Genomic DNA, 20,052 nt, shown 5'->3' with positions numbered 1-20,052 from the left:
AATGACTAGCAGCTTTGGTCTTACAGCTAGTACCAATACTGAGCTTGCCTGTGTTCTATCCATCAGTTTAGATGCATATTATTGAATATTACCAAAGCAACCCTGTGTTATTTATTAATATCTTTACTTAATAGGTTAAAAAAAGGAAACTCAGAGAGATGGCACGTGGCTGGTAAAGAGCAGGGTTAGCCCTGAATCCCTGTCTGCCCTATCATGGGATCTGTGTTCTCTTCTACCACATCCAACAGTGGCTTACTCACTGCCTATAGGAGTGAGTGAGTGCAGTGATGTGAGGCAGAGCATTTTCTGAGTGTCTGCAAAATTCATACATGGGTCTCTTTCTTTGGTTTTTTTTTTCCACTTTGCTTTCTGGAACTATGGTCCAGGAATCGAATCAGTACAGTGATGCAACTTGGATGTTAGATGTCACCTGATAACCTTCCACTACACAAATTCTCTTAAAAACAGAACTGGAAATTTCAAAAAGGCAAGAAGTATTTTTAGGTTCCCTAAATCTATAGAAAACATTAAGCAGTTATACAGGGACAAATATATATATTTTTTTTCTCAATTATTCTGTATATATATATATATATATATATATATAGAGAGAGAGAGAGAGAGAGAGAGAGAGAGAGAGTTGGAAGGAATTGAGAGTCATTCTAGTCTCCTCGCCCTTCCTTTTTTCCCCTTCCTCCTCTACAGCTTATGACCACATCCCTCCCAGCTGCTCCTACAACCTCTGCTTGAGCTGACGGGGCAGCCTTTTATCTCTGGGATGTCACTAAAATAAGTGTCTTCCCTGACCTTTAATTCTCATGCATCTACTTACTATGCCACTTCAATCAAGTCACTTTACTCCATTCAGACTCCATGTCCTCTCCTGGGATGTGAGTTTAAGAATTCCTAAATCACTAAATTGTTATGTGGCTTAAATCATACAACCTGCCATAGCAACAGTATTCACAGTAGTCAAAAGATGGAAGCCACCCAAGTGTCCATTCACAAATGAATGGATAAACAAAATGCATTTATAAACATTGGGATATTATTCAGCCTTTAAAAGAAAGGAAATCCTGCCACATGCTACAACATGGAGGAAACTTGAGGACCTTTTGTTAAGTGAAATAAGCCAGTCACAGAAGAACAAATACTATATGATTCCACTTACATTGGGGCACCTAAAGGAGTCAGATTTGTAGAGACTGAAAATTGAATGGTAGCTTCCAGGGGCTGAGGGGAGGGTATAATGGGGGAATTATTGTTGAACAGATAACAGTTTCAGTTGGGCAAGATGAAAAAAGTTCTGTGGATGGTGCTTTTGGTCACATAATGAAGTGAATGTATTTAATGCCACTGAACTATATACTTGAAAACGGTTACAATGGTAAGTTTTGTTTACTACAATTTTTAAAATAAAAAATAACCTCAGAAAATCCCTAGTTCAGTGACAAGTACACAGTTGGTGCCCAGTAAATGTCAATTCCCTTCTTACCAGTCACTGGTGTGACACCTGCCTTTGGGTCATGTGGAATAAATCCCTTACCCCCTGATGTTAAAAGAATATCAAGTCTTTGGGCACCTGGATGGCTTAGTAGTTAAGCATCTGCCCACAGCTCAGGTCATGATCCCGGGGTCCTGAGATCAAGCCCCACATTGGGCTCCCTGCTTGGGAGGAAGCCTGCTTCTCCTTCTCCCACTCCCCCTGCTTGTGTTCTTGCCTTTACACACACACACACACACACTCTCTCTCTCTCTCTCTCTGTCAAATAAATAAAATCTTTGGATGGATGGATGGATGGATGGATGGATGAATGGATGAATGAATGAATATCGAGTCCTTCCTCAAATGGACTTGTTTCTGGAAGTAGGAAGCTGAGGGTGGCCTGTAAGAGAGACCTCCAGGCGCTGTTGTCGCCATCCAAACCTCCCTAAGGGCAGCTCCCGTAAGTGGGCACGGCACAGCACGTTGGTATGGAGTGATGGTGAACAGTGTCAAAGGAGGCAGCATGACTCCTCCATATTAGATGCGATATTTTTTCTTATTAGATACTGAGGACATGAGAGGGAGCGGGAAGCAAGGACGAAGAGCTAAGGAGCTCTCACTAGAGCCAGCCTGGCTTCCACCACCTGCTGCGCCCTAGCTCCGCCCCAGCTGGCTGGTCACGCTCTCCTCCCATTCTCCGCCCCTCCGCCCGCCTCCCTTCCAGACACGCCTCTGACGGGAAATCGAAAGTGAAATAGGCAACTTGCCGCCAGCTGGTGAGTACCCTTAAGAGGTAAGTGACTTGCCCCGACCCTAGTGGCCCAGAAACAGGGGGACCTCTTTCCCCTGCCCCAGATCCGAAGGGCCCCTTCCATCCCTGCTCACCCCTTAGAGCCTGCAGTCCCAATGGAGCACCCTGAGCCCTAGTCGGGGCCACACCCCAGCCCCTGCCCGAGGGCGCCTGGCTCGGAAAGAGACTTCCACGCCACCGGGAAGGAGGAGGGGTTGAGGGCTGCCTTCCTACCGCGGCCTGACCACCTTGAGCAGGAGAATGGGGCAGCAACTATGGAGTGTGGCCCAGGAACCCCTGTCGACAGTTAACCCTCGGAGGGTGAGGGGGTAGGATGGTTTCCGGTGTTAGAAACTTAAAACTACATTGAGATACCACCTTACACCAGTTAGAATGGCCAAAATTAGCAAGACAGGAAACAACATGTGTTGGAGGGGATGTGGAGAAAGGGGAACCCTCTTACACTGCTGGTGGGAATGCAAGTTGGTGCAGCCTCTTTGGAGAACAGTGCAGAGATTCCTCAAGAAATTAAAAATAGAATTTCCCTATGACCCTGCCATTGCGCTCCTGGGTATTTACCCCAAAGATACAGATGTAGTGAAAAGAAGGGCCATCTGTACCCCAATGTTTATAGCAGCAGTGGCCACGGTCGCCAAACTATGGAAAGAACCAAGATGCCCTTCAATAGAGAATGGATAAGAAAGATGTGGTCCGTATACACTATGGAGTATTATGCCTCCATCAGAAAGGATGAATACCCAACTTTTGTAGCAACATGGACAGAACTGGAAGGGATTATGCTGAGTGAAATAAGTCAAAGCAGAGAGAGTCAATTATATGGTTTCACTTATTTGTGGAGCATAACATATAGCATGGAGGACATGGGGAGATAGAGAGGAGAAGGGAGTTGAGGGAAATTGGAAGGGGAGGTGAACCATGAGAGACTATGGACTCTGAAAAACAATCTAAGGGTTTTGAAGGGGCAGGAGGTGGGAGGTCGGGGTATCAGGTGATGGGTATTATAGAGGGCATGGATTGCATGGAGCACTGGGTGTGGTGCAAAAATAATGAATACTGTTATGCTGAAAATAAAAAATAAATTTAAAAAAAAAAGAGTTCATGCCCCAGAGGCAATGGAAACAGCTGCCAGGTTCCCCCAAGGAAGCGCGCTAGTCTACAAGTTTGTGTGTGTATGCATCCACACATGCATACCTACAGGTATAGATACATACAGATAGACATATATAATAAATATATTATGTACATAATCACAGATATGTGATTGCCATTATCGTGCATATTAGTGATGTTCGCAGAGCACACAGCACCTTCTCTGGCATAAGGAGTGTGCGTAGTGAACGGCCCCTATCATGATGATGAGCTACTGAGCAGAAGACTGGTGACCAGGGAGGGGAGGGAATGGATAGGAAAAATCTGGGCAGGCACAATGAAGCAAGGATGGCCATGAGGAGAAAAGAGTTGTAAACAGCTTTATATCTGAAGTTCTCAATAACATTCACAGTCTCTTTGAGGGGACTCAGTTTTCCTTTCTATCTGACTAGATTAAGTGGATGAGACTAGAGAAGTTATTATTTAAATTACTGTTCTGGTCTTATTCTCACCCCTTCCACTAAACTCGTTCTCATGTTTTCCTTTGGACTGTTTTTTCTCACACAACGCTTATGATCTTCTCATTTCCTTTTCTCCTCTCCCCACCAGGCTACCCCCAGGATCTCTGCATTGCTGCTTACTAAGAACATTAGCCCTATGGCCTCAGTAGCGCCCTTGGCAATGATGTGGGAGGAGGTTACATGTCCTATCTGCCTGGATCCCATGGTGGAGCCTATGAGCATTGACTGTGGCCACAACTTCTGCCATGAATGCATCTCTGAAGTCGGGAAAGATGGGGGTGGTGTCTGTCCTGTGTGTAAACACAACTTCTTGCTCCAAAACCTCCGACCCAACTGGCCACTGGCTAACATGGTGGACAACCTCAAACAAATGGCCCAGAGTGCCAAGGAGGACACACAGGGGGACCGGTGTAAGGTGCATGGAGAGAAACTGCACCTGTTTTGTGAGGAAGATGGGAAGACCCTTTGCTGGGTGTGTTCCCAGTCCCAGAGACACCGTAACCACCACATGGTTCCTATTGAAGATGCTGCTCGGGAATACCAGGTGAGGCCCTAGCATAGAGGCATGAGCAGGTAAAATGAATATGGGTTCCTGGAGGTCTTTGTTCCCCAGTGGTGGGCAGGCAGCATCGCCTGTGGAAGTGGAGGGGTTGGGGAAAGGTAGGGGGTCTCCCACCTTCTGTATCTAATGCAAGCAGAGAACTGCAAGCTCAGCACAACTTTCTCATTCCCTAGGAGCAGGGAATATACTTGGGGAAAATGCTGCAGGAATCACATTTCCTGTGGCCTCCTGTTAATTAGGAATGAATAGTGCCCCACCCCTGCAGCCCAGCAACAGTTTGGTTTCATTTTTTTTAATTATGTTATGTTAGTCCCCATACAGTACATCATTAGTTTTTGATGTAGTGTTCCAAGATTCATTGTTTGCATATAACATGCAATCCTCCATGCAATACGTGCAATACATACCTATCACCAGGCCAACCCATCCCCTCACCTCCCTCCCCTCTAAAACCTTCAGTTGGTTTCTTGGAGTCCACAGTCTCATGGTTCATCATCTCCTCCTCCAATTCCCCCCTTCACTTTTCCCTTTCTTCTCCTAATGACCTCCATACTATTCCTTATGATCCACAAGTAAATGAAACCATATAATTGAGTTTCTCTGCTTGACTTATTTCACTTAGTGTAATCCTCTCCAGTCCCATTCATATTGATGCAAAAGTTGGGTATTCATCCTTTTTGATGGGTAATATTTCATTATGTATATGGACCACATCTTCGACTGTAGAAGGTCATTTCGGTTCTTTCCACAGTTTGGCTATTGTGAACACTGCTGCTATGAACATTGGGATGCATATGGCCCTTCTTTTCACTACATCTGTATCATTGGGGTAAATACCCAGTAGTGCAATTGCCGGGTCATAGGGTAGCTCATATTTTTAATTTTTTGAGAAACATCCACACTGTTTTCCAAAGCAGTTGTACCAACTTGCATTCCCACCAACAGTGTAAGAGGGTCCCCTTTCTCCACATCCTCTCCAACATTTGTTATTTCTTGCCTTAATTTTTGCCATTCTAACTGGCATAAGGTTGTATCTCAATGTGGTTTTGATTTGACTTTCCCTGATGATTAATGATAATGAACACTTTTTCATGTGTTTGTTAGCCATTTGTATATCCTCATTAGAGAAGTGTCTGTTCATGTATTCTGCCCAATTTTTGAGTTGATTATCTGTTTTTTGGGTGTTGAGTTGGAGAAGTTCTTTATAAAACTTGGATATGAGCCCTTGGTCTATAGTGTCATTTGCAAATATCTTCTCCCCTTTCATGGGTTGCCTCTGTTTTGTTGACTCTTTCATTTGCTGTACAGAAGCTTTTTATCTTGATGAAGTCCCAAAAGTTCATTTTCACTTTTTTCCCTTGGCTTTTGGAGACGTGTCCTGAAAGATGCTGCTGTGGCCAATGTCAAAGAAGTTACTGCCTATGTTCTCCTCTAGGATTTTGATGGATTCCTGTCTCACACTGAGATCTTTCATCCATTTTGAGTTTATCTTTCTGTATGGTTTTAGAGAATGGTCCAGTTTATTCTTCTATATATAGCTGTCCAATTTTCCCGGCACCATTTATTGAATATACTTTTTTCCACTGGATATTTTTTCCTGATTTGTCGCAGATTAGTTGACTGGAGAGTTCAGGGTCCATATCTGGGCTCTCTACTCTGTTCCATTGGTCTATGTGTCTGTTTTTGTGCCAACATCATGCTGTCTTAGTGATCAGCTTTGTAATAAAGCTTGAAATCAGGCAATGTGATGCCCCAGCTTTGTTTTTCTTTTTCAACATTTCCTTGGCATTTCGGGGTCTTTTCTGGTTCCATACAAATTTTAGGGTGGGTTGTTCTAGCACTTTGGAAAATACTGATGATATTTTGAGCAGGATGGCATTGAAAGTATAGATTTCTCTGGGAAGGGGCACCTGGGTGACTCAGTGGGTTAAGCCGCTGCCTTCAGCTCAGGTCATGATCTCAGGGTCCTGGGATCGAGTCCCGCATCGGGCTCTCTGCTCAACAGGGAGCCTGCTTCCCTCTCTCTCACTCTCTGCCTGCCTCTCTGCCTACTTGTGATCTCTCTCTGTCAAATAAATAAATAAAATCTTTAAAAAAAAAAAAAAAGATTTCTCTGGGAAGTATAGAAATTTTAACATTGTTTATTCTTTCGATCCATGAGCATGGAATGTTTTTCCATCTTTTTGTGTCTTCTTCAGTCTTCCATGAGTATTCTATAGTTTTCAAGTAGAGATCCTTTATCTCTTTGGTTAGGTTTATTTCAAGGTGTCTTGTGTTTTTCAGTGCTATTGTAAATGCAATCACTTCTCAATTTCCCTTTCTCCGGTTTCACTGTTAGTGTATAAGAAACTGATTTCTGAGCATTGATCTTCTATCCTGCCATATTACTGAATTGCTGTATGCGTTCTAGTTGTTTGGGGGTGGAGTCTTTTGGGTTCTCCACATAAAGTATCCTGTCATCTGCAAAGAGAGAGAGTTTGACTTATTTGCCAATTAGCTAGATCTTGTTGAGAATCTTGGCATCCACATTCATCAGGGGTATTGGTCTGAAATTCTTTTTGATAGTGTCTTTGCCTGGTTTGGGGATCAAGGTAATAGTGGCTTCATAGAAAGAATCTGGGAGTTTTCCTTCTCTTTCTATTTCTTGAAACAGCTTCAGAAGAATAGGCATTATTTCTTCTTTGAATGTTTGGTGGAATTCCCCAGAGAATCCATCAGGTCCCGGACTCTAGTTTTTTGGGAGGTTTTGTTTTATTTTGTTTTGTTTTGATATTTTTTGATTTTTTAATCTTTTAATTAACATATAATGTATTATTGCTCCAGGGGTATGAGTCTCTGAATTATCAGGCTTATATATTTCACAAAACTCATCATAGCACATACCCTCCCCAATGTCCATAACCTAGCCACCTTATCCCAACCCCCCACCAGCAACCCTCAGTTTGTTTCCTGAGATTAAGAGTTTCTTATGGTTTGTCTCCCTCCCAGTCCCATCTTGTTTCATTTTTTTCCCTCCCTATGCCCCACGACCCACTGCCCTGCCCCTCAAATTCTTCATGTAAGAGAGATATGATAATTATCTTTCTCTAATTGACTATTGTGGACATTGCTGCTATAAACATTTGGGTGCATGTGCCCCTTTGGATCACTACATTTGTATCTTTAGGGTAAATAACCAGTAGTGCAACTGCTGGGTCGTGGGGTAGCTCTATCTTCTGGTAGCTCCCTCCCCCTTCTGTTTATCCTCTGATACCAGTCTGTGCACTCTCAACAACTTTGTACCACTCTGCTGCTGATCCTCTGCCCCTGTAGAGATCCAGAAGTGTATAATCTTAGAACTCGGGCTTATTTCACAGGTGTTCAGGGTGCTCTGGTAGATATCTAGCTCAGTTCAGGGGACCAGCTGAAATAGGTTCTCCTATTCCTCTGCCATCTTTTTGGATGCATTTCTTAAGAAACATCAGGCTTTTCCCAAAGTCTTCTTATCCACAGAATTCCTATCCCAGTCAGACTGTAGTCTTCCCTCTTTCTCTGCACTGTTTTTCAAAGTACCAGCATGGTCATCTTCATGCCACTCCACCCCACTTCTTGGTCTAATTGGGTGCTAACCTATCTTTCTCTTCAGGAGAAGCTTCAAGTGGCATTAGGGAAACTGAGAAAAGGACAGGAGTTGGCTGAAGAGATGGAAGTGAATATTGCAACAAAGAGAACAGCCTGGAAGGCAAGTGTCACATCCCAAAGGGAATCTCTGATCAGAAGCCAGGGCAGAGTCCAGGGTCCTGGTCTCAAGCTCTAACCATAGCTATGCCCATATGTGGAATGATAGTATATCTTACTCTCGAAGAATCAGCTGCCCTCTAGATCTTCTGATAGAGAATAAAAAGGAGAGCGTTCCCAATCAGAAAAATCAAGAGTCTTAGGAGAAGGTGCCAAGAGGAACAAGCCATACCTTAAATTCCCAATCCTTGAGCCTAGTCTTAAAACATGATAGCATGCCTGCCTTGGTGTCTGGGACAGAGGTTCCCCAATAGAAATATAGAGATCACCAATGACTACACCTGTCAGGAAATGACAAAGGCTGTGAGTAACAGACTTACAGGAATGACCAAGGCAAAACATAGAAAAACCAGTGTGACTGGGTAGGTGCTTGACCTTGTCCAGATCACTGGTCCAAAGTAGAATGGAGAACTAAAGCTTGTTAAGCCTCTGTAAGTGGGATGGGGGGGGCGGCAGGGGGCAGGGATTAGAGGAATGGAGGGAACTCATGGCCAATAGAGCCCAGAAAGGGAACATTTGGGATTGGAGAAGGGTAAGTCAGGCTGTGATGACAAAAGGAGTCATCCTGTGTCATCAGGTGACCTTCAGTCACTAATAGGAAATGGCAAAGATTATCCCAAGGACTCTCTTTCCTCAGAACTGAGGAAATGTTGCAAGGGAGGTTATTGGCGGTGGGGACAGGTGTTACAGTCTCAGGAACTCATGGAGATATGAAGACAGAGCAGCATAGTTGGGTACTGTCTGGGTTTTGAAAGAGGCTGTAGAAAGTCTGATACCATGGGCCCATGCAGCTGTGGTTGTAGGGCTGCTACAGTGTGCCCCCTGCCCCATAATCCCATCTCTCTCTTAGCCCAGAAGCCTCACCCTTGTACTTCCCCAGCAAAATAGTATGTACATATGTATGTTCTCAGACCCAGAATGATGAGTCTACAGGGAATAGAAATAGATATAAACACCTTCATTCCTGAACCTTCTCTTTCTTCCCACTGACACTAAAGAATCAGGTTGAAACACACAAACTGAGAATTCATGCAGAGTTTGTGCAGCAGAAAAACTTCCTGGCTACAGAGGAGCAGCGGCAACTGCAGAGGCTAGACATGGAGGAGAGGAACCAACTGAGAATCCTGGGGGAGGTGGAGGCCATGCTGGCCCAGAAGAGCCAAGCCCTGCAGGAGCTGGTGATGGAGCTGGAGAGGAGGAGCAGAGGTTCAGCTGTGGAGCTGCTGCAGGTGAGCCGGCCCTCTCCCTGAGTCTCAAGGATGAACTGAAAAATGGGTAGCCTCAGAGAGCTCTAGCATCAGCAAATGAAACTCAGTGTCTGGACTAACCAGAATTCAGACCCATGAGTGGTCTGCTTTCAAGCCATGGAAAGGTCCAACTTAGGAGGGAATTTTCCTTGCAGCAATTTAAAAAAGCAGGCATCCCCATTAGAGCTGCTTTGACACATACCAACTTCACGATCCTGAGAAAGTTCCTTAACCTTTCAGAGTGTCAGGTTTCTCCTATGTTAAGTGGACATTATAATATTACATATCTCAAAGGATTTTTGTGAGGATTAAATGAGAGAAACCACAAAAGCTTCTTCATGATGGTTTGGCCCTGGGAAAGTTCTCATAGACGTAACTGAGAACATGGCACTAGAAATTAAGAGACAGTAGCCCAGCCCCAGCCCTGCCATCAGTTTTCTCCATAATTCTAGGGCAAGTGCTCTTCTTTTCCAAGACCTACTTTCTCCACTTGTGAAACAAGAGGGAGGGAGTGGGCTGAATAACAAAGATTCCCCAGATTTTAGTCACGATGTATCATCTTCATACTTCCTGCCATTTCTATGAACTACCCAAATCCTGTTAGCATTGGGTTTTCTTAACATGGTCTCACTCTTTCATCGGAAGAAATTCAGCATAAAAGGAAATTTGTCCTAAGCAATAGTAGTCACAAAATTATGTGTTGATATGTTACTGATTTTTTTGTTGTTGTTTTCATGTCTACAACGGCCATTTCTTAAATAGCATGTAGGACACACCTCAGTGTATTCATTCTGTCACAACAATGCAGTGAGGTGGGTTCTGTTATCCCCATTTCATAGATGAGAAAACAGAAGAGCGGAGAGGTTGAGAAACTCAAGAGACTACAGCTAAATAACTTAACCACTTTAGCCCAAATAGTAAGAGCCATAGCTAAAATTAAAATAAGCATATAACTGTTTAAAAAAAAAAAAAAAAAAAACCTCATCCCTGTATGTTCTCTCATCCCCTATATGTTTACCTTGTTATGGGAGACCAGAGTCTAAAAAGTCCCTTCTGCTCTGATGTCCTACAGTTTTCCTCTTCCCAAACTTTTTCAAGGTGTCTGTCAGATGTGGTCATGAAGCCATTCTTTGTTTTTGTTTGTGCAAAAAGACTGACTGGATTGGCCTGATTTGGCAGACCCTCTTCCACTCTAAAGCTTGCTTCTTCCCAACACTGAACCATGCTTTCTAAACACACTTTTGGGGTGCCTGGGTGGCTCAGTGGGTTAAGCCGCTGCCTTCGGCTCAGGTCATGATCTCAGGGTCCTGGGATCGAGTCCCGCATCGAGCTCTCTGCTCAGCAGGGAGTCTGCTTCCTCCTCTCTCTCTCTCTGCCTGCCTCTCTGCCTACTTGTGATCTCTCTCTGTCAAATAAATAAATAAAATCTTAAAAAAAAACACACACACACTTTTGACTGGGCCTAGGAGGGTGCCAGTTCCTAGTGAAGGGCTCCCAAGGCCTGAAACAGCATGTTCTCAAATAATTCAATTTCACATACATGAGAAAGTAGTATTAACTCCAGCATAAAAGCCCTTCCTTCCCAAACAACACAAGCCTGCAAATGAGATGGAGCAGTTTCTGTGCACCCTGACTTGGCCATTCTCACCCTGTGACTGCCTCTGGGGTTTGGCCAAGCTGGGCTACTTGTTCCTTTCCACTTTCCTCCAACTCCTCTACCCACAAGTCTCATTCTCATTTATCTTCCGAATCACAGTCCTTAAACTAGTCATTCTTCCCCTCGCTAGAGGTCACACCCATGCTGGTTACCCCACAAATATCCACACCCTTTCTCCTCCAGGCTGGTGGGAAATATTTCAGGTATTGGCCCAGAGGAACAGGGTAGAGCAATGTCCCATGGGCCTCCGTGGGGAAGGGCATCACCTCACCCACAGAACTGAGGTCTTGAGGTCTCCATGATAAAGCAGTGATCCAGAATTCATACTCTTATTCTTTTCTCCTCAGGAGGTGAAGAATGTCCTGGGAAGGTAAGAGGAGGTTTTCTTTATAAGAGGAGGGGGTGGAAGGAAGCATACATATATACCTGTGGGAAAGGTTTTCAAGTTAGAAAAACATGCACTGATGTATTCCCCATTCTCCTCCCTATTCTCAAAGATCCAGTCTTCCATAAAATATTTTCTGGTCTGATGCTAATTAATGGACATCTCAGTGAGCTGCCCAAAGTAATTGGACTAAAAGAGCTTTACAAAGTGAAGTCCCAACAAACTGGGAAATTCTGTGAAGTTCTAAGTCCACAGCCTCCTAGAACTCTTTCTTTAAAAAGAATCTAGTTGGTTACACATCTCCCAGAAAGAGCCAGGTGGGGAGACCAGCAACATGGAATCTTCCTTATGGAAGTAATTCCATCTGTAGCAGATACCTCACCTGTAAAATGAAACAGAATGTGCTTGCCTGCTGACCTCAGGCTTGAAGAGGAGATAGAGACTACACAGTAGCTTCAGGAGCCCATGTAATCAGGAACACCTAGATAGGAACTAAGTTCTACCACTTTTTGCCTTCTACCCTCAGGGATCCTAATTCAGGTATTTGTAAATTTGCACCAAAGTGTTATCCACAAGTGAGGTTATAGTATCAGGGTTCAGGAGGGTGAGGCAAGAGTTGGAAACAGAGTCTATAACTGTTTGCCCAGGAGTGAGTCTTGGAACCTGAAGGAGCTGAACATCACCTCCCCAGACCTGAGGAATGTGTGCCTTGTGCCAGGGTTGAAGAGAATGCTGAGGACATGTGGAGGTGAGGCAAGCACCAGGAAAGTGGGACTGGGGAACACAGGGGGTGTTAAGGGTGCAGAATGGGTCCCAGGGTCAGGGAGAGATAGCCAGTCAGGGTAAGGTGAGGCAGGGACAGATAGGTGGTTCCTTCTAAAGTCAGGCTGGGGGGTATTTCCTCCCGCAGTGAGGCCATGCTCACCTCTCATCCTTACCTCACACCACAGGCCCAGGGTTCCTGATTCCCCTCCCTCTCCCTGCCTGACTGTGGTCCTCTCTCTACAGTACACATCACTCTGGATCCACACACAGCCAATCCATGGCTCATCCTTTCAGAGGATCGGAGACAAGTAAGGCTTGGAGACCGACGGCAGGAAGTGCCTGAAAATAAGGACAGATTTGACCATTATCCCATGGTCCTGGGTGCCCAGTGCTTTGACTCTGGACAGGTTTACTGGGAGGTAGATGTGACAGGGAAGGAGGCCTGGGACCTGGGTGTTTGTAGAGACTCTGTGCAAAGGAAGGGGCAATTTTCGCTCAGCCCTGAGACGGGCTTCTGGACAATTTGGCTGTGGAACAAACAAAAATATGAGGCTGGCACCTGCATCCAGACTCCCCTCCACCTTCAGGTCCCTCCACGCCAAGTTGGGATTTTCCTGGACTATGAGGCCCGCATTGTCTCCTTCTATAACATCACTGACCACGGCTCCCTCATCTATACCTTCTCTGAATGTGCCTTCGCTGAACCTCTACGGCCCTTCTTCAGTACTGGTTTTAATGATGGAGGAAGAAATGCAGCTCCTCTTGTCCTCTGCCCTCTGGAGATGGGGTGATAGGGATCCACTGACCTGTTGTGGCATTCTCTGGATACCAGTACCTCTCCTGTTGGTGCCCTTCTCAGCCACTGACCCTCCTCATTTCCCCAGGAACTCTGAACCACTTTGTCTCTGCAGAGGGGTCAGGATACCAGCAAGCAGACTTTGGCAGGGGAGTTCCCTGAAAATCTACATCAGCATTCCTAGCACTAGATTGCTTTCTGATTCCTTCCATGAAATAAACTACTTCTATTTGGCTCAAACCACCTCAATCAACCAAAATTTGTTTCTGCTGTCTTATGTGACCCAAGTCTTGTTTTCTCCTCTCCAGCTCTAGCCCTTTTGTCAGATCTCTTATACACCTTGCATGGTTTGCAAAAGGGCTTCCTAAATGCATTGGGCCTTGACATATCCCATTCGATCCTTGTTCTTATATACATTTAGGATTACTGTTGTAACATACACACATCAGATCATAAATGGCTCCACAAAACTTATAGAAAAACAATCATCCTTTGAAAATAAAGGCTGAGTGATGCATGCCTTACATTACCACATCACATATCCAGCTCCTGTGCTCCCCTATCCCTATCATGCACTTCCAACCACATCTTCTTAATGGAGTTGGTCAAAAGGTGTGTCAATCCTAAATGGAAGGTGGGATAGATTTTTGATATTTCAACTTGGCTAGGCCATAAGCCCCCAGTTCTTTAATCATTAATCTAAATTTTGCTGTGAAGGCATTTTGTAGATGTTATTAAAGTCCATAATCATGTGAGTTTAAGGAGTTTTTATTAGGCCTGCCTAACAGGCCTATACAGGACAATTAAGTAAAAAACCTGAAAAGCAAAGCTTTCCTGAAGATGATCCATCTACCCCTAGCAGCTTTAGCTCCTGCCAAAGTTATAGCCTGCTGTTTCTGATGCCCTGTCTTGTGGATTTAGGACCTGCCTTGTCTACCCCCACAATTGCATAAGTGAATTCCTTGCAATAAATCTCATCATATTTATCTCCTACCAGTTTCTGCTTCTTTGATGATGAGAGAGTTTTAAAAGCACCATGATGAAAAGTAGTTATATACAAGGGAACCCCATAAGCCTCTCAGCAAACTTTTCAGCAGAAACTTTGTAGGCCAAAAGGGAGTGATATGATAGAGTCAAAGTGCTGAAAGGTGAAAAAAAAAAAAAATGCAGCCAAGACTATTCTATCCAGCAAGGCTACCATTCAGACTGGATGAGGTAAAGAGATTAGCAGACAAACAAAAGCTAAAGGAGTTCATGAGCACTAAACCAGTTCTACAAGAAATGTTAAAGGGACTCTGAGTGGAAAGAAAAGAAGTAAAAGTAGGAAGCATGCTCTAGCTGCCATCTTTCGTCCCCATGTGTGTGCACCTAATCTCGGCTGGTCCGCCTGAGACCCCTCTGAGCACCCTAGTCCCCTGTGCGGTCCCACTTCTGCTCCAACAAAATGAAAGAAACTCATGAACCAGGAGAAACCAAACTGCAAGCACAAGTGCACATTGGTGGGAAAGGAACTGCTCGCCAAAGAAGAAGGTGGTTCATAGTACGGCTACAGCAGATGATAAAAAAAAAAAAAAAAAAAAAAAAACTTCAGTTCTCCTTAAAGAAGTTAGGGGTAAACAATATCTCTCGTATTGAAAAAGTGAATTATGTTCACAAACCAAGGAACAGTTATCCACTTTAACAATCCCAAAGTTCAGGCATCGCTGGCATGAACACAGGCCATGCTGAGACAAAGCAGCTGACAGAAATGCTACCCAGTATTTTAAACCAACTTGGTGCAGACAGGTTGACTAGTTTAAGAAGACTGGCTGAAGCTCTGCCCAAATAATCTCTGCATAGAAAAGCACCACTTGCTACTAGAGCAGATGATGATGATGAAGTTCCAGATCTTGTGGGGAATTTTGACGAAGCTTCCAAGAATGAAGCAAACTGAATTGAGTCAACTTCTGAAAAAGATAAAACTTGAAGAAGTTACTGGGAGCTGCTATTTTATATTATGACTGCTTTTTAAGATTTTCCTCATGGATCTGATAAAATCTAGATCTCTGATATTTTTAAGCCCAAGCCCCTTGGACACTGCAGCTCTTTTCAGTTTTTGCTTATACACAATGCATTCTTTGCAGCTAATTAAACTGAAGAAGCCTGTGAATAAAGTTTGAAACAAGGTTAATAAAGTTCTTTGCCTAGGATACGGTTTTATTTTTTATTTCGTTAACACTGATTTATACACAGAAAGCAAAGTTGTTTATAGAAAGCTAAGCATGGCATGTAATATGGCTGGTAATCTTTGATGAAATTTGATTAAAGATTTTAAATGGCCATATAATATTTTTTTAAAAAGTCGGAAGCATAAAAGAAGTATGAATGAGTGTATCTGTAAAAATCAGTCAAAAGAGTCACAAAAAGATGTAAAATATGACAATATATACCTAAAACATGGGGAGAGAAGAGTTAAATATGGGTCCAATCTTAAGTGATCAACTTAATATAGACTGCTATATGTGGGTGTTATATACAAATCTAGTATATATAACCACAAATCAAAAACCAGTAATAAACATGCAAAAAATAAAAGAATCCAAGTATATCACTAAAGAAGTTCAGCAAACCATAATAGGGAGAGAAGGATGAGAAAAGAACAACAAAAACAGCCACAAATCTCTATTACAAAGCTGTCATCATCAAGACAGTATGGTACTGGCACAAAACAGACACGTAGGTCAATGGAACAGAATAGAGAGCCCATAAATGGACCCTCAATTCTATGGTCAACTAAACTTTGGCAAAGCAAGGAAGAATGTCCAGTCGAAAAAAGACAGTCTCTTCAACAAATGGTGTTGGCAAAGTTGGACAGCCACATCCAGAAGAATAAAACTGGATGATTTACTTACACCACACAAAAAAGTATACCCAAAATGGATAACTACCTCAATGAGAAAGGAATCCACCCAAATCCTTCAGGAGAACACAGGCAGCAACCTCTTTCTTTGACCTCAGATGCAGCAACTTCTTCCTAGGAGTATCGCCAAAGGCAAGGGAAGTAAGGGCAAAAATGAGCTATTGGGATTTCATCAAGATCAAAAGCTTTTGCACAGCAAAGGAAACAGTTAATAAAACCAAAAGACAACTGACAGAATAGGAGAAGATATTTGCAAACAACATATCAGATAAAGGGCTAGTATCCAAAATCTATAAAGAGCTTATCAAACTCAACACCCTAAGAACAAATAATCATGAAATGGGCAGAGGACATGAACAGACATTTCTACAAAGTAGACATCCAAATGGCTGACAGACACATGAAAAAGTACTCAACATCACTCCGTATCAGAGAAATACAAGTTAAAACCGCAGTGAGATACTGCCTCACACCAATCAGAATGGCTAAAATTAATAAGTCAGGAAACAATGTTGGTGAGGATGAGAAGAAAGAAGAACCCTCCTACACTGTTGGTGGGAATGCAAGCTGGTGCAGCCACTCTGAAAAACAGTATGGAGGTCCCTCAAAAAGTTGAAAATAGAACTACCCTAAGACCCAGCAATTGCACTAGTAGGTATTTACCCTAAGGATACAAATGTAGTGATCCAAAGGGGCACATGCACCCAAATGTTTATAGTAGCAATGTCCACAATAACCAAACTATGAAAAGAGCTTAGATGTCCATCAGCAGATGAATGGATATAGAAGATCACACACACACACACACACACACACACACACACACACACACAGGAATACTATGCAGCCATCAAAAAGGAGAAATCTTGCTATCTGCAACAACATGGATGGAACTAGAGGGTATTATGCTAAGTGAAATAAGTCAGAGAAAGACAATTATTGTATGATCTCACTGATATGAGAAATTTGAGAAACAAGAGAGGATCATAGGGGAAAGGAGGGAAAAATGAAATAAGACAAAACCAGAGAGGGAGACAAACCATAAAAGACTCTTAATCTCAAGAAACAAACTGGGGGCTATTGGAAGGGAGGGAGTGGGAGGGATGAGGTGACATTGGGGAAGCTATGTGCTATGGTGAGTGCTGTGAATTATGTAAGAGTGATGAATCACAGATGTACCTCTGAACCAATTCATTATATGTTAATAAAAAAAGGATTTTTAAGAACCCACAAGTAACAAAATGACAATAAATACATATATATCAAAAATTACTTTAAATGTAAATGAACCTAAATACTCCAATCAAAAGACCTAGGGTGACAAAATGGATGAAAAGACAAGACCCATCTATATGTTGCCCACAAGTGACTCATTTCAGACCTAAAGACACATGCAAACTGAAAATGAGAGGATGGAGAAACATCTACCATGCACATGGATATGAAAAGAAAGCCAGGTAACAATACTTGGATCAGACAAAATAGACTTTAAAACAAAGACTGTAACAAAGGACAAGAACGCTATAATAACAAATGGACAATTAAACAAAAATTTGAACAACTGTAAATATCTATACACCCAATATGAGAGTACCCAAATACATAAAATAGTTAATAACAAATAAAGGAGCTAATAAATCATAATACAATAATAGTTGGAAACCATAACACTCTACTTACATCAAGGGACAGATCACCAAACAGAAAAATCAACAAGGAAACAGTCACTTTGAATGACACTGGATCAGATGGATTTAACAGATATATGCAGAACATTCCATCCTAAAATAGCAAAATACATATTCTTTTCAAGTACACGTGGGACATTCTCCAAGCTAGATCAAATAGTAGGCCACAAAACAAGTCTCAATCAGTTTGATCATTGTATGATCAAAGTCATACCATGTATCTTCTCTGACCTCATGGTCATGACCTCATTATGAAACTAGAAAAGAACCACAAGAAAAAAATCTGGAAACTGCACAAATCCATGGAGGTTAAATAACATGCTACTAATCAATTAATGGCCAACCAAGAAATTTTTTTTAAAAATTCAAAAATTACATGGAGAGAAATAAAAAAAAAAAAAAACAGTCCAATACCTCTGGGATGCAGCACAAGTGTGCTAAGAGGAAAGCTTATAGCAATAGAGGTCTATCTCAGGAAGCAAGACAAATCTCAAGCCACCTAACCTTACACCTAAAGGATCTAGAAAAAGAAGAACAAACAAAAATCCCCAAATCACAGAATGAAGGAAATAATAAATGACCTAGAAACTAAATAGAACAGATCAATTAAATCAGGAGCTTGTTCTTTGAAAAGATCAACAAAATTGATAAACCTCTAGCCAGACTCATTAAAAAAAGAGAACTCAAACAAAAATCACAAATGAAAGAGGAGAAATAACAGCTGACATCACAGAAATACAAAGAACTGAAAGAGAATATTATGAAAAATTATATGCCAACAAATTGGACAACCTAGAAGAAATGAATAAATTCCTAGAAATGTACAAGTTACCAAAATTGAAGCAGGAAGAAACAAAATTTGAACAGACTGATTACCAGCAGTGAAACTTAATCAGTAATCAAAAAACTCCCAAAAACTAATGATGTACTGTATGGTGACTAACCTAATTTAAAAGAAAAAAACTCCCATCAAACAAAAGTCCAGGTCCAGATGATTTCATAGATGAATTCTACCAAATATTTAAGAGTTAATACCTGTTCCTCTCAAAATAAAGGCCTTATGTGAAAAACCAACAGCTAACATCATCCTTAATGGGGGGAAAGGGAGAGCTTTCCCCCTAAGGTCAGGAAAAAGACAAGGATGTCCACTCACCACTTTCATTCAATACAATACTGGATAAGTCCTATCACAGCAATCAGATAACAAAAAGAAATAAAAGACACCCAAACAGGTAACGAAGAAGTAAAGCTTTCACTATTGCAGATGACATGCTACTCTATACAAATAAACCCTAAAGACTCCACCAAAAAACTACTGGAACTGATAAATGAATTCAGCAATATTACAGGATACAAATTTGATGTACAGGAATCTGTTGCATTTATGTACACCAATAATGAAGCAATAGAGAAAACAATCCCATTTACAACAAAAATTATAAAATATCTATTAATAAAATTTAAAAGGTGAAAAACTATACTCTGAAAACTATAAAACATTGATGAAAGAAATTGAAGATAACACAAAGAGATTCCATGTTCGTGGATTGGAAAAACAAATATTTTTATTTTTTGGAAACAGCTTCAGAAGAATAGGCATTATTTCTTCTTTGAAATGTCTATCCTACCCAAAGCCATCTACACATTTAAATGTAATACCTGTCAAAATACAAAGAGCATTTTTCATAGAACTATAACAAAGAATCTTTAAATTTGTATGGAAAAATAAAAGACCCCAAATAGCCACAGTGATCTAAAAAAAAAAAAAAAAAAAAAAAAACTGGAGGCATCACAATCACAATCGAGACTTCAAGTTATACTACAAAGCTGTGGTGATCAAAACAGTAAAGTACTGACACAAAAACAGACATACAGATCATTGGAACAGAATAGAAAGCACATGAAATAAACCCACAACTATACGGTCAATTATTCTTTAACAAAGTAGGCAAGAATATGCAGTGGGAAAAGGACCATCTCTTCAAATGGTGTTGGGAAAACTGGGGAGCTACATGCAAAAGAATGAAACTGGACCACTTTCTTTCACTAAGCACAAAAATAAACTATTTAAATATGAGACCTAAAATCACAAAAGTCCTAGAAGAGAACACAGGCAGTAACCTCTTGCTATGTCAACAGCCATAGCAACTTTTTTCTAGATGTCTCCTGAGGCAAGGAAAACAAAAAGCAGAAATGAACTATCGAGACTACAGCAAAATAAAAAACTTCTGTACAGCAAAGGAAACAACGAATAATCTAAAAGACAATCTACTGATTGAGAAGATATTTTCAAATGACATATCCAATTAAGGGCTTATATTTAAATTAATTTTTAAAAAACTGGGGTGCCTCAGTTGGTTAAGCATACA

The 20,052-nt window shown here is 41.8% G+C and overlaps 1 protein-coding gene and 1 pseudogene across 1 annotated transcript; both read left to right on the top strand.

Annotated features, from left to right (window-relative positions):
• The first annotated feature begins 2,192 nt into the window (after positions 1 to 2,192).
• TRIM21 (tripartite motif containing 21) lies at positions 2,193 to 14,082 on the top strand. The gene is made up of 7 exons (XM_059134239.1): positions 2,193 to 2,279; positions 3,996 to 4,451; positions 8,095 to 8,190; positions 9,245 to 9,475; positions 11,498 to 11,520; positions 12,183 to 12,283; positions 12,544 to 14,082. Exons 2-7 carry the CDS (start codon positions 4,044 to 4,046, stop codon positions 13,089 to 13,091), a joined length of 1,407 nt encoding a protein of 468 aa, XP_058990222.1. The 5' UTR covers positions 2,193 to 2,279; positions 3,996 to 4,043; the 3' UTR covers positions 13,092 to 14,082.
• A 138-nt stretch (positions 14,083 to 14,220) lies between these two features.
• LOC131808274 (transcription factor BTF3-like) lies at positions 14,221 to 15,285 on the top strand (annotated as a pseudogene).
• Positions 15,286 to 20,052: the final 4,767 nt, after the last annotated feature.

This window comes from Mustela lutreola, chromosome 1 (assembly GCF_030435805.1).
Source record: "Mustela lutreola isolate mMusLut2 chromosome 1, mMusLut2.pri, whole genome shotgun sequence".
In the NCBI taxonomy this organism is placed as follows: domain Eukaryota; kingdom Metazoa; phylum Chordata; class Mammalia; order Carnivora; family Mustelidae; genus Mustela; species Mustela lutreola.
Note: the sequence above shows the minus strand (reverse complement) of the source record. Positions and strands in the feature narration are given on the sequence as shown.

Coding starts and splice junctions, on each gene's coding strand:
- TRIM21 (XM_059134239.1), top strand. CDS start 4,044: ATGGCCTCAGTAGCGCCCTTGGCAATGATGTGGGAGGAGGTTACATGT. Junction 11,521..12,182: donor GTGAAGAATGTCCTGGGAAG/GTAAGAGGAGGT, acceptor CTGTTTGCCCAG/GAGTGAGTCTTGGAACCTGA. Junction 12,284..12,543: donor AATGCTGAGGACATGTGGAG/GTGAGGCAAGCA, acceptor CTCTCTCTACAG/TACACATCACTCTGGATCCA.